At 37.2% G+C, this 13,166-nt stretch overlaps 1 protein-coding gene across 7 annotated transcripts in view; it reads left to right on the top strand.

The window, feature by feature from the left end:
* The window catches only part of TTC3 (tetratricopeptide repeat domain 3), a 63,858-nt gene that overhangs the window by 18,082 nt on the left and 32,610 nt on the right, over positions 1-13,166 (top strand). For 6 of the 7 annotated variants that reach the window (XM_087756295.1, XM_087756294.1, XM_087756297.1 and 3 more), the window contains 4 exons: positions 246-369; positions 3,881-3,932; positions 8,607-8,667; positions 11,070-11,136. In XM_087756295.1, the coding sequence (XP_087612421.1) occupies positions 246-369; positions 3,881-3,932; positions 8,607-8,667; positions 11,070-11,136 (304 nt within the window). Of the gene's footprint in view, positions 1-245; positions 370-3,880; positions 3,933-6,067; positions 6,299-8,606; positions 8,668-11,069; positions 11,137-13,166 lie in introns of those variants that run through there. The other variant, XM_087756301.1, reaches the window with a different exon arrangement.

Below are 13,166 nucleotides of genomic sequence, written 5' to 3' on the forward strand. Positions count from 1 at the left end.
CCTTTTATAGAAAATGGTGCTTTTGTTTGTTGTTATATTTTTGCACAGCCTTGGACTGTGCAATTTCAAGGTATAAAAAATGGCTGTTTGATCAAATCCTTTAAATATGCTTACGCTGTTACAATTCTATGAGGGGTAGACTTCTTGTATTCGTCTTTGTTTTTTTCATGATACATGTATGGTATGTGTACGGGGAAAAGACATCAACATTGGAAGAACTAGGGTTCTCTCTTTTTACATATCAGAGACTGCAGTTCTTCAGAATCTCATTTAATAATCTCTCAAGAACAAAAAGAAATAGAAAAAGACAGAAAGAGAACCCAATCTGATCCTAAAGATCATCATTGTCATCAAAAACATGATACCGGGGTAAGTTATGCTGCAGCTATCATTACAAGACTAACAGTGTGTTGATTTTCATCGTCCTGGAATGTGTTATTTAATGGTGTGGCTGAAGTTTTGCAGCCACTGTGTTTTAATAATTGTGTACTTTCTCAGCAAAGTGCACTTTTCCTGTAATATTTAGCTACCAAATCTGTGTTCAGAACTTTGGATTTGAAAGGAGGTGGCTGCTTGAATGAGAAGGTGGAGGCTGTATGTGGTGAGAAGGAGAGGGGTCTCTTCAGGCTTACTGAAAGTGGGACTGATGTCATGTCTGATTTAATCCACTGTCCAGTCCTGCCTGTCAATGTGCATTCAGATGTGGGCTTCCCTTTGGCTTTAGGAGAGGATTCAGTTAATGCATACTGATGTAATGGAGTTCAATGGAAGATGCTTTAGCCAACGTTAATTCGTATACAGGGCTTTTGCTAGACTGGAGCATCATGTTGCACTGATATTGTGACGTTAAGGTATTTGCATGGTTATTGGTTACTTGCAATTATGGTTATTCGCAATTATTTTCATGCTCTGTAAACAGATTTCTTTCATAAGGGAAAAACGTTGGTTAAATAGTATGCTTAACTGGATTGTATTTAAAACTAGGGTTTTGTGGTTCTCAAATATCTGTTTGGCTTATGTTTAAAATGAGTGTAGTATAGTGCTAAAATGCAAGATGGATTCGTGTTATTTTAGTAGCCCTTTGTAATTGTTTAGATTCATCCTTGCAGTTTAAAAGACAGTTTACAAGCGTAAACATTCTACTAGGTGACTTCTGTTAACTTTTTTGGTGAGGAAGGCTTAAAAGAGAAAGTGAAGCTGTTGTGGGGGAGATTTAGACTGCTTAAAGAACCACTGCCAAAGGTAGCAGCAAAAGTGGTTTTGTTGAAGTAAGATGTTGTAAAAGTGAGGCTTAACATGGTCCGATGGCAAGGTTCAATCTATTGCTCTACTGCACAGAGGGTATGATAATTCAAAGTTACCAATACAAGATCTTAATGCCCTGTGATACAAGGTTATGTGTGATATTGGTCATTTACCAAAGATACACAGTTGGTAAGGGGTCTCTCAAGCTTGAGGAGTAACCTTGAGAGGTGTCCCAACTTAAGGCGAGTTCACCACTGTGCTACCAGCTACTTAAGAGGGAGAGCTCAAAAAAAAAAAGCTCACTCAGGCTGTCACATTTATGGAATAGTGTGGTTGGCTCATAGTCAAATTATGTGCAATGGAAAAGGTAAGCATGAGACTCCTTATACTGACAACTGAGGGCAGTCAGGCACTGGAACAGGCTGCCCAGGGAAGCGGTTTGGTCTCCATCCCTGGAGGTATTTAAAAGACAGGTAGATGTAGTGCTTAGGGACGTAGTTTAGTGATGGACTTGGCAGTGCTAGGTTAACGGTTGATGATCTTAAGGGTCTTTTCCAACCTAAACAATTCATGATTCTATAACTTCCTTTGTTCCTTGACTAAATCAGTTTTGGAAGAACCATCTGCTACATGTGTTAATTGCATGATCGATGTTCCAGTTTCCAAGCTCATATACATCAAAGCTCACCGTGTCACCCTGTCCCTGTGTGGGTTTTCAAAGAACAGGTTGGAACTAGAGAAGTTCATGGCCTGGTTGTGGCCTAGACCTTTATCTCCTTTGGAGCCTCAACCAAACTACTGCTAGTTTGGTCAAGGAGTTGAGTCCATCCATCACAGAAGCTTAATAGAGTAAACTTTGTTCTCGGTTCATGGTTGACTTTTGTTCCTGAAAAATAATTAAACTAAGGATATGTGTTAGTGAAGAGTGACCAAAGAAATCCATCAACAAAAGCCTCTAATTCTGCCTTTTAGAAGGTTATTTAACTGTTGAAGTGCAATGGCATACTATGCTGCCATGGTTTAACCCTAGTAGGCAGCTCAGCCCCATGCAGCTGCTTGCTTACTCCCCCCAGCAGGCTGGGGGAGAAAATCATAAGGGTAAAAGTGAGAAAATGCATGGGTTGAGATAAAGACAGTTTAGCAGGCAAAGCAAAAGCTGCATGCAGAAGCAAAGCAAAATAAGGAATTCATTCACTACTTCCAGGCAGGTGTTCAGGCATTTCCATGAAAACAGAGCTTCATCACACATAGTGGTTACTTGGGAAGACAGATGGCGTAACTCAGAACTTCCCCCCTTTCTCCTCCTTCCCCCGCCTTATATTGCTGCGCATGAGGTCATATGGTCTGGGATATCCCTTTGGTCCACTGGGGTCAGCTGTCCCAGCTGTGTCCCCTCCCAACTTCTCGAGCATCCCCAGCCTACTTGCTGGCCGGGGCAGCATGTGAAACAGAAAAGGCCTTGATGCTGTGCAAGCACTGCTCAGCAGTAGCTAAAACATCCCTGTGTTATCGTGCTGTTTTCAGCACAAATTAAAACACAGCACCATACGAGCTGCTATGAGGAAAATTAACTTTATCCCAGCTAAAACCAGTACATACGTTTTTATTCCTTAAAAAACAAACACACACCCAAAAAAAAGTGGAAAGTTGGGGGATTTTTTTGGTAGTTACGTTGTTTTAGGTGGATTTCGCTAGTAGATGTCAGTGGAATTTCCCAGGTGTTGCTGTCTTAGTGTCTGTCTCATGTCCAGTATCATGGGGAGCCTGTAAACCATTCCTGTGCGTAACGTTTCCTGAATGGTTTGCTTTGCTAGATGCATGCAGACTGTGACAATCCTGCTGTAACAGCATGGAATTAAAAATGTAATAATCAAGCTCCAGTTTGCTTACAGACAGTTCTTCTCTTTCGCACTAATTACTAATTTGAAAGAAATGTTTGTACCTCTTTCTGATCGTCTTTACCAGCATTATTGTAAACTAATTAATAAATAGTTTGTTATAATTTAGCCTATAAAGTGTGTTATAGATCGGCTATGTAACATAAAAACCAAGATGATAAATAATGTGAATCTGCTAGCAAGGTCAAAACAATGTAGCCTGCACATGTGAAAAAACCCTTTCAGGTTTCGCAGGAGGGCGGGGCAGCAAAAAAGTGACTCAATAGCGGGGAAAATGAAACCAATGTACAAGGGCAAAGGGAAGGAAATAGAACTTGTTGAAAAAGAAAGGGATCAACACACAAGAACACACAAGAAGCGCTTAGGGATTTTTGACTGTCTTACGAAAACTTTCGTCTGCTTTTATGCTATGAAAATCTTCATCATGTAGGTCTGTGTAAATTTATCTTCCTTTAGGATGAATATTACTGCAAAAAAGGCTAGTATTTGTCAGAGTAGTAGATAATATAAATTGATATGAATTTGAGGGGAAAAACATGTAAGTGTACAAATACACTTTGATTAATGAAATTATTTTTCTTTACCTCTTGATTGGGGACATAATATACCATATTATTGCTGTGATTTCTTTGTTTAAATTTTACTGTTTTAAATTTTTTCTTTGTTTAAAGTTAGTGAGTAATATCTATTTGTTTTTTGTTATCTGTGTAAAACCAAGCTAATGTATTTGTCATTAGGTGACTGACATCCAAAGAACGGAAAGCAAAGGCTGGTCTCTGGAGTTTCCAAGTGAGTTCGTTTTTGCTGTTTATCAAGTCCGAGTCGGTTCTTCCCTTGCTGTTGCCGTTATTAATAAGCAAAAGTGTGTCTAGTGTTATTTTCACAACAGTAAGCTGTCATGTTTCACTTCTTTTCCTGTTAGCGTGCAGTTACTTAGATACTTCTTCTCTTCTGTATTTCTGTCTTATTTCTTTCATGCTTTTGTAGTTTGAATCTGCTTTGCATGGATGAATTCAGAATTGAAAGTGAAACTAAAAAGCAGGATGCTGTGTCACAGGCTAGAAATGCTTTCGCTCCTTCTGAGACAGGTATAGGATCTAAAAGGATATAAATTTAAGAGAAGTGTGTAGGTAGTTTCAATATTCATAATTCATTTGTGATTACGAAAAGCTCCGTATAGATCCTTAAGTAAATATTTATGCAGTTAGAGAGAAAGGAGGCCACAAAATATTTGTCGGAGTGGGTCTTTAGCTACAAACTTTAAGAGGTATAAGTTGGTGTGATGTATTGTTCATGATGATTTTTTTATTCATTTAAAAAAACCCCAACCCTTTTATAGAGAGAACTCCCATCCCCCAAAACTCCCACAGTGCCAGAGCTACTTTTCTGTGGTGAAAGTGAAGTGCAAGCAGTTCTGATTCTCAAAGTGAAGTCCTTTCCTGAATTTTGCTTGGTTTTTTTATCACCTGCTAAACCTGCTGTAACCAAGAAAGCATAAGATATTTCCCTGACATTCAGAAATTGTTCTTATTAATAATGTTTGTATGGAATATTGCTACTGGATCTGGACCGGCTGCACGCTCTCGCTGTATTCTAAAGTTGTGACCTCTGAGGTGGTGGGTCCTTCTAGTCCTGACCATGCAATGATCTGAAGTCCTTGATGCGCAGCCGTACTGTTCTTTGGACTTCGCGTAATTAAATACCTAGCTGAATAGGTACCAAAATGCAGAGCACTTCAAAATTTGACTTTAGGAAGCCAGTGAAGATATATTACAAAATGTTATTTTAAAATGAGCAGCAGGAGAAGTGATCTTGCTCTTGTGGACTTTGGACATATGCGAACATCTTGAAGAATTAGAGGATGTATTGGGAGATAGAAAATGTGGGAAAGGTTGCAAAAGAAGAGTCAAGATGAATTTGTTGAAAAGTTGTCATGTGGTAGGTAGTAAAAAAAGAAAAGAAGAAACTAAAGTGCTGAAGGAACTTATTGCAGAAACCTTAAATGAGGGAAGGGTTTTAGAAAGGGGAAGTCAAGCTCTGGAAGAGAAATCAGTTTTGAGGAACTATATGTAGATGGTATGAAGGGCCAAAATAAGAAACGCATGGAAGACATAAGGAATTTTGAATGCGTTTGAAGCAAGTGACAACTAAGTGAATGCAGAAGGTGTGGTCCGAAGAGTAATGGAGTCTGACCACACATGATAAAACAAAGCTTTATTGAGGCAGTGGAAAAGATCAGCGACTACACACCCATACGGTGACCCGCCCAGTCACCGACAGCAAACGCAGGATTGTAAGTGACACCCTGGCTCCAGTGGACTGCCAGGGACACTTGGTGTCCAGGTCACCAAGCAGCAAGACCAAATCATGCAAATGCCATTTGAATGCAGGTAAGAGTTGCACTGCCCCTTGGCTCCACCAACAGCAGTGCAATTTGAGAGAATCGTACTTTACGTGAATAATGTGGGCAGCGTCCTGCTGCTGATGTTGGTCAGGGGGCAGGGTGTCGGCAGTCTGTCTGTGCTGCCCATACGGGTCAAGGGCAGGGTGTCTGCAGTCTGTCTACGCTGCTGATATTGGTGAAGGGGCAGGGTGTCAGAAGGATAGCTGATTTTTAGAGAGGTTGAGGAGGGAAGAGGGATAGTGAAAGGCTGAATGTTGGGAGAGAACTGAAAACTCTTCTAGGCTAAAGAGATCATAGGACAATGAAATGTTGCGTAGTAATTTTAAAAAAAACGCTCTGCTGATTCCATGTGTGGTTTTTTTCCTGTTCTTCCTTCCTCCTTCTCCTCTCCCCCTCATACTTCTTATGTCAGTACTGATGTAGAAGAAAATATTCGATTTGGCTTTGGTTTGAAAGGAGGAGTTTCGCTCTGAATGACTAGCTGATGCAAACTCACTGTGGGTGGGGAGGAACAGCTTTCTTTTTCTTAGCCTTTGTTCACTTAAAGGCGTAAGACTTGCAGGAGATTTAATGTAAAGGAACTTTATGCCACTGTATCTTGTCTTAAAGTTACTGTCCTTTTTAATTCCATTTTTTGTCTGCATGTGCTATTTTTTTGAGCATGTGTACATTTCTGTTAAATATCTTTGTTTGCTTCTAATGGGAATGTCTAGCAAAAGCAATACTACTAATATTTTAAAATGTTTGTGGGGTAAGTGAATCATGTTTGCTGTTCGATTAATATATCTCCTTAAGTATTTTAACTATAATTCAGCAGGATTTGCTTGTTACTTTTATTTAAAAGTATGTTTTAAAAATCTGAAAGTAGTATCTTTTTAAGTTGAATGGTATATGGGAGCAATAGTTTCTGCAGGAAATTTTTCTGAAATCATTTTGTTGAATGGCTTTTAAAATTAGATCATTCAATGAAAAAATAGTGCTGATTAATTCTTTCTTTTGATGGTGAGAGGGAAGGCTTGTATTCCTTTACCTTCATTAAGATTTAGTTTTGAATGATAGATCGGTTCCTTAAGGGGAAGGACCTATATAATGAAGAAAAGGTAATATATCTCTATATCTAAATGGTTAAATGATGATATGCTTGAAATGTTTTCTGGCTTTCAAAAGGATTAGTGTTTTCCATCATTTAACTGTCTCTATTATGAGGAATTTGTGATGATTGTTAGTGTAGCTTTGGAGTTTTTAATGCATATGAACTGTTTCAACAGACACCTATTCAGACTCCTGTGTGACAGTTTCAAGAAAATAATTCTGAACATGTTTGGTCTTCATGATGCTTGATTTTTGTTCTGATTAATTTAAATTTTATGTCATTAAGTTGTTTTTAATGAAAGATTACTTGTGGCACAAAGCATGAAGTGTGTATGCATACGATTTAACTTGAGAAATGAGTACATGAGACATCCCACTGGCTTGAGTGAGATTACTCAAATGGGTATATTCCATTTGGATGAGTATTTGTCCACCATCAGTGTCTTCCAGTATTTTGTGTCTAATCATATAAAATACTTCTCTGAGTATCATGAAATAAACATTTTTAAGCATAGTTACCGAAACTTTAGATATAATAAATCAAGCAATATTTAATGATTTAGGTAGCTGCACCTTATGTTTGGGTTCCAGTGCTCAAATAGCTTGAATCCATGTGCTGGACTGTATGTTGTCTGTGTGATTGTGTCCAATATTAGGAAGCCACAGTTGCCTCCTAAACACCTTCTGAAAGATTATAGCTGGAACTATCCCCTCTTGGAACAGGTAGCTGAAGCAGAAGGCATTCCTGTATGCCTTGTAAAATTCATTAGGTTTAACTAGCAAAATAATCTGCTGCTCTGCAGCCTGTCAACTTACCATGTGTAATAAGGAACACCTGCAACCTGTGATGCTCAGCAGTTCTGCAACTGAATTCATCAGCTGCATGTTGGTCCCTTACCAGTCCAGAAATGCTATTTTTTGCCTTGCTTATCTAATCGTCCGGTTACTAGAAGGCAGCTCTCCCTTAAGTGGATTTTGTCACTGTTGCTGTTGAGTCATTAATGCCTTGTAAAGTTCTAACTTAAAATTCTTGAAAATTAAAAACTTCTTGACTTAATCGCGAGTATGCATGTGCACATTCAGATGCCCAATGTTACGTTTTAATTCCACAGAAAACAGTTGAGAGATTATTTTGCAGTTAATGGCATGGCTTCCTGGGTTTGACGAATTACAATAAAGTATTAAAATATGTTTTCTTCTTCCTTGTTACTAATGAATTGTTTACTCAGCTTGTAGAGCCCTGTAACTAATCAACAAGTGTGTTAGATCTCTGAAGTTGTGAAGTGTATTGGTAAAGTTCTGTGTTAAGTCTTTGACATTAAGTTTCAGAGTTAGAAATGAATCATTATCACATGACAGGTTCTTTCTTGTCTTTGTGATCCAGTATTTCCACATCGTCAAACATTTTTATTTTGTAATCAGGGACATTTATTTCAATCTGACTCCTATGTTTACATTTCTAAGATTAACATGAGTTGAACTTAACTCCTTTAGCAATGTATTTTTGAAGTAGCAGACTCTTTCTGTATAATTCCTGTAGTCAAACTGAAACATCCACGGTGATCTATTATTCTCTTTAAAAATTCTAGTTATCAACTAATAGTGAATAATATCAACTGTGGTTTTGCATAACATACTGATTTGTTTAGCTTGAAGTCCACTTTAATAGTTGTTGCGATATTGTAGAGTCAGATCATACAGAATTTTAAGATTCTTCTGTTTATTTGAAGTATCTTTTCCCCTTTATAGGATTAATAAAATCCTATACTACTTAATAAAAATAATATCAAATTCATGCTGTAACACTCAGAAGTGGCTTTTCGAAAAAATTCTTGGTTGTGTTAGTTTTCGTTACTGTAAATGTTTAAGGTCTATTATGTATAAAGCAAAATGTGAGTTCCAAGTGCATTTTTTTCCTTTGTTTTAGGTGATGATCATTTTGTTTGAAATACTTTTTCTCATTACAGGCCAAATTCATCAAAACAAAGGAAGGCCAAAACCCAAACCTGGTGACCCTGAAAAGACAGGGTAAGAAACTGTATTTATTTTTTAATTTATTACTATTTTGCGTTACTTTATGTAGCACTTAAAAAGGAGTTAATGCAACTTTGACTTGCTGCTTGCTCATTGCTAATTGCTTTGTTTACATTGTGTACATACTCTTCAGGGTATAGTTCATGTCAAGATAGCTGATTAAAGTTCACAAAATTCCAGTTTTCATGAAGAGCCTGAGTTATTACTTGGAAACTAAATATTTTCCAAAACTCAGTTGAATTTTAGTAAATGAAGGCATAATTTTAATAACTGCTGTTTAAACACTGTTGCCCAAAAGCAAGTCACACAATATAGCCATAATAAAAAATGTGCTTCCTTTACAGCAAAAGATAATAGGAATCTTGTTCCAATTGTTATGCTCAAACTTGCACCACAACATAACTCAAGCTCTATCTTATTTTTCAAGGCCTCCCTGTACTAGTGCTACTCTGAGACCAAATAATTTTTAAAACTTCTCTGACACTTCATGTGCTTACTAAGAAAAAGAGATTTGACTGTGAGGAAAGCATTGTAAGTCAGTCTCAGAATTGAATACTAGAGAAGAACTTTTACTTAGAGTCCTTTAGTTGTTTGTAGACTTGAATCTTTGCTTAAAGCATATAAATGTCTAATTCTAAGTACAAGAATACTCCTGGTAGAACATGCTTAACGTAAGTGAGTATGTTTGATGGTTTGGGGCCAAAGTTAAATTCGTTGAGGTAAAAAGCACTATACACTTTATGGACAAAATTTATGCTTCCATCTGTTACAACATTTAAAACAAGGTTTAATAAAAGTAATAATTATTTCCAGTGATACTAGGGCCAGTGTGCTCCAAACAGGTTTGAGGAAATTGCCGCCTTTATAGGTGATTCCATTTGCCAATGTATTTCCTCGTCTAATCGATAGTTAAGGAGTAAAGAACTGTTACTGCTGACTTATTTCTAAGATGACCGAGGCAAATGACGACTTACTGCTTAAGGCCAAGCAGAATGGAAGCTTTCAGTGGTTTAACCTGAGCTGTGAAATTAGACAAATTAAGCTGACTGTACTTTCTTGCTTCTATGCTTCTTCAGCTAGTGTTTTTCAGTTGTGTTTAGGATTAATGAAAACGGATGAGGAGCACAGCAAAATAAGCTGTTAATATTGAAATAGAAAAGTGATAATTTTTAAAGGCAAATTTTTCATGTAGAAGAGTCCAAGCCTTTAGGAAACCTGGGAGCTGAACCTGACTATCCCCAGTCCTAATCGAAGTGTGACCATAAAGCCTACCATCTTTTAATCTATATTTATTACAGTATAATCCTTTTGTTTTTCCATAACTCTTTTTGAATACCACTGTAGCTAGGACAATTGAAACTTTGTCACAGGAGAGGTCATTTATGTTATTTAACTGGGTTGGCACTGACTTCTTCCTCCTTTCACTTTAAGGTGGGGGAAAACATTAGAATTCACTAGGGGAACAAATTGTCTTTAAAGTAAGTGAACCATCTGCAAAATTGCTTCTCTCACAAGGAAGTTTATTAGACCTGTAAAAAAAATACAGTATTTCTCACCAAGTGAGGTCCATGGTCAGTTACAATCTTATCTCCATTTCTGTAATTAGCAAGTTGCTTTGCTTCCAAAAATCTAGGGAATCCTCTTACACAGTGAAGAATTTTATCTCAGATGATGAGTGTTTGATGCCTTCGAATGTGGGCCAGAACTGAATATACATTAGCAACAGGCAATATAGTAGCATTAAGGATTGAGTAGCAATCTTAGCCTCGAGGATTTAGGTTAGAGCATCAAGCAATACTTCGCCTCTTCATTATAATTTCTCCATTCTCTAGTTGTGCATGGCATTTCTGGTGCAGTAGTGGAAAGGAAAAGCTGGGAAGAACAATTCTGTAACTCTCTTCTCTGCTGTCCCTGCCTCCACCATGCATAGCTGCTCCATGTATTTGATTTTAAGCAGTTGTTATGCTAGGATAAAGGATCTTCTACTTAGGAAAAGTAGAGAAGGGGGAAGAGGCCTAAGCACCTTCTTATACTACTGCCTTTGGTGTAGGGAAATTCTCTAGTCACCTATCCCACCCCTTCATAAGATTAAGTCAGCTGAGGATAAGGTGGAGAAGATAAAAGAAAACAAATAAAATGATGGCGAAGACTCCTACTTTCCTGAAGCCTTAGTGATTCTCGAGCCAGAAGTATATGGATTATATGAATAGTATCATAATCCGTGATACTGTTACAGTACTTGTTATCACAATTGTGAAAGTGTGCCATAATAATCTCTAGCATGTTGGCAAATGTGATATGGTTGATAAAAGCACAGAAATTTCTGTTTCTTGAAAATAAGATTACATATAAAGTACACGTACGAACTCATGATGCCATTGTCCTGTTATTTGTAGAGATCACCTTGATTTGAAGATAGAAGCTAAAGCCATCCAAGATAAACTCTTCTGTACTATGCAACAGGTAACTGGGAATTGATTAGCATACGGCCTTAAGCGTAAATGATTTGTCACCTTTTAGTAACACTGTCCAAAAATCTTGATTTATTCAAAAATTTACAACTTCATGCTTAGCCTGACTTTTATCAGGAGACAAAGATTATGTGGTTACACAGGTTTATACTGTCTTGTTGCTGTTAGTCTTCTATTTGCTTCTCCTCCTTCCCCTCCTCTAAGACCTCACACTGGAAATTAGTGTAACAAAACTCTGTGTAGTCATAGAATAACTTAGCTAGAAACATGAGTTAGTAATACAGCTCCCTTGTATCTTAATTTGTAAGAAAAACTGCAAAAATTGCTGGGAATCATTCGGAGATTTATAATGCCCTTCCCAAAGTTCTGACTAAATGTGTTTTCCTGTGTTTGATACATACGTTTGGAAAGTCATACAACATTTTGTTGAATGGCTGTTTAAAATGCTATAAAATTCATAAATTGAGAGTTCTCCTTCTCAGGTCTTATCAGTAATGAATGATGAGCATCCCAAAGTTCTTGAATGAAATCATGGGGACATACACAATTAGTAATTTCCTCTCTGTTGATTTAGTAAATACCAGAAATCTCTATTCTGGTTAATTACCTCATAAGAGAAAACTGGATTGAGGAGAAGGTGCAGATTCTGCCTGCACTAAGACCCCTTAATTCCTTTAAAATACCTGTTTTTGGCATAATTAGTGTTGAAAGTACTGTTTTTAGTTGGCTTAATCAGCTCCATATGTCAAGTAGCTTAACATTAAATTAATACAATTCGTTCTGTTCTATAACTATATGCTCTGTCAGCATTACCTCGTATCAGTAGTTCTAGGAATTAAAATATGTCTTAATAATTTTTCATTAACTCATTTCTGCATTTTGGTTTTTTCTGTATCTATTTGTAGCTTCCACTGTCTCTGACACTTTTTTTTTTTTGGTAACTGTCATTAGGTCATGGGTATTTTCTTATGCTTGTCCTTTTTGGTCAGTTGACAGGATGAAAACAAAGTAAGATCAAAATTGATAGATGCTCAGGAAAGTACATTCAGGACATGCATTAAATTTAGTATGTAAAAGCCTAATTCAGTTCACAGGAATACAATTAAGTACACCGTTAGAATAATGTTAAAAAAAAAATCAGGAAACTCAAAAGCATTAGGTTCCATTCTTCCCAAATCTTCCCATTCTTTCCATTTCTCCCTGCCCATGACCCTGTCTTCAGAATCCCAGGCTCAAATTTTAACATGGGGCGGGGGGAGGGAAGGGAAAGGGCAGTTAATGAAAAACTTGCAAAGCAGAATTACTTCATACCGAAGATTAATTCATGGTGAAATGAGGTAGTGGCCTAAAATACACAGGTGGGCCTCCTTGTTCTTTGGTTTTTGCTTGTGATTGCAGGAGTAGGTGTTGGAAGAGCTTTTTAAGGAGTTGAATTACTTCTACCCTGGCACAATGATCTGCTTCCCAAAGCTAGTTTCATTTTAGTGTTTCAACAGATCAAGAGAATAGAAGTTCCTAATTCTGCAACTGTCTGCCTTGATTTACAGTCTCACTGCTGGAAATTCCCGGAGACTTCAGGAAGTATCTGTAGTGAAAGGCCTATAACATAATGTGTTCTGAAACCTTCTAGCGTTAACTGTTAACCTAGATGGAGAGATAGTGTGGGCAGAATGAAATAGTTCTCGGGTTTTTCAAAAATGTTTGTACATAAAATGGAGTGTACAAGTGGGGAAAAGCATAAGTTTTGTTTTTGTTTTTTTTTATATCCACTAAAGATTTAAATGATGCTTGAACTAAACTTTAAACTTTCTGGAGAAAAAAGGATCTAAACTTAGAACAAAACCTAGATTTTTAAGAGATTAGCAGCAGTAGGTCCATGAAAATCCTAAGTTTTTAGAAGTTGAATTTAAAACGGAGGTTTATAAAAATGTACCTGATTTGCTGCTTTAAAAGTGGAATTGTGATAAAACTGTAGGAAGTACAGCATTTTAACAGCCGTCTGTTGGCTAAGTATTTTACCAA

Source organism: Nipponia nippon, unplaced genomic scaffold (genome assembly GCF_047370975.1).
Source record: "Nipponia nippon isolate SJK-2023a ecotype South Korea unplaced genomic scaffold, ASM4737097v1 scaffold_2, whole genome shotgun sequence".
Lineage (NCBI taxonomy): Eukaryota > Metazoa > Chordata > Aves > Pelecaniformes > Threskiornithidae > Nipponia > Nipponia nippon.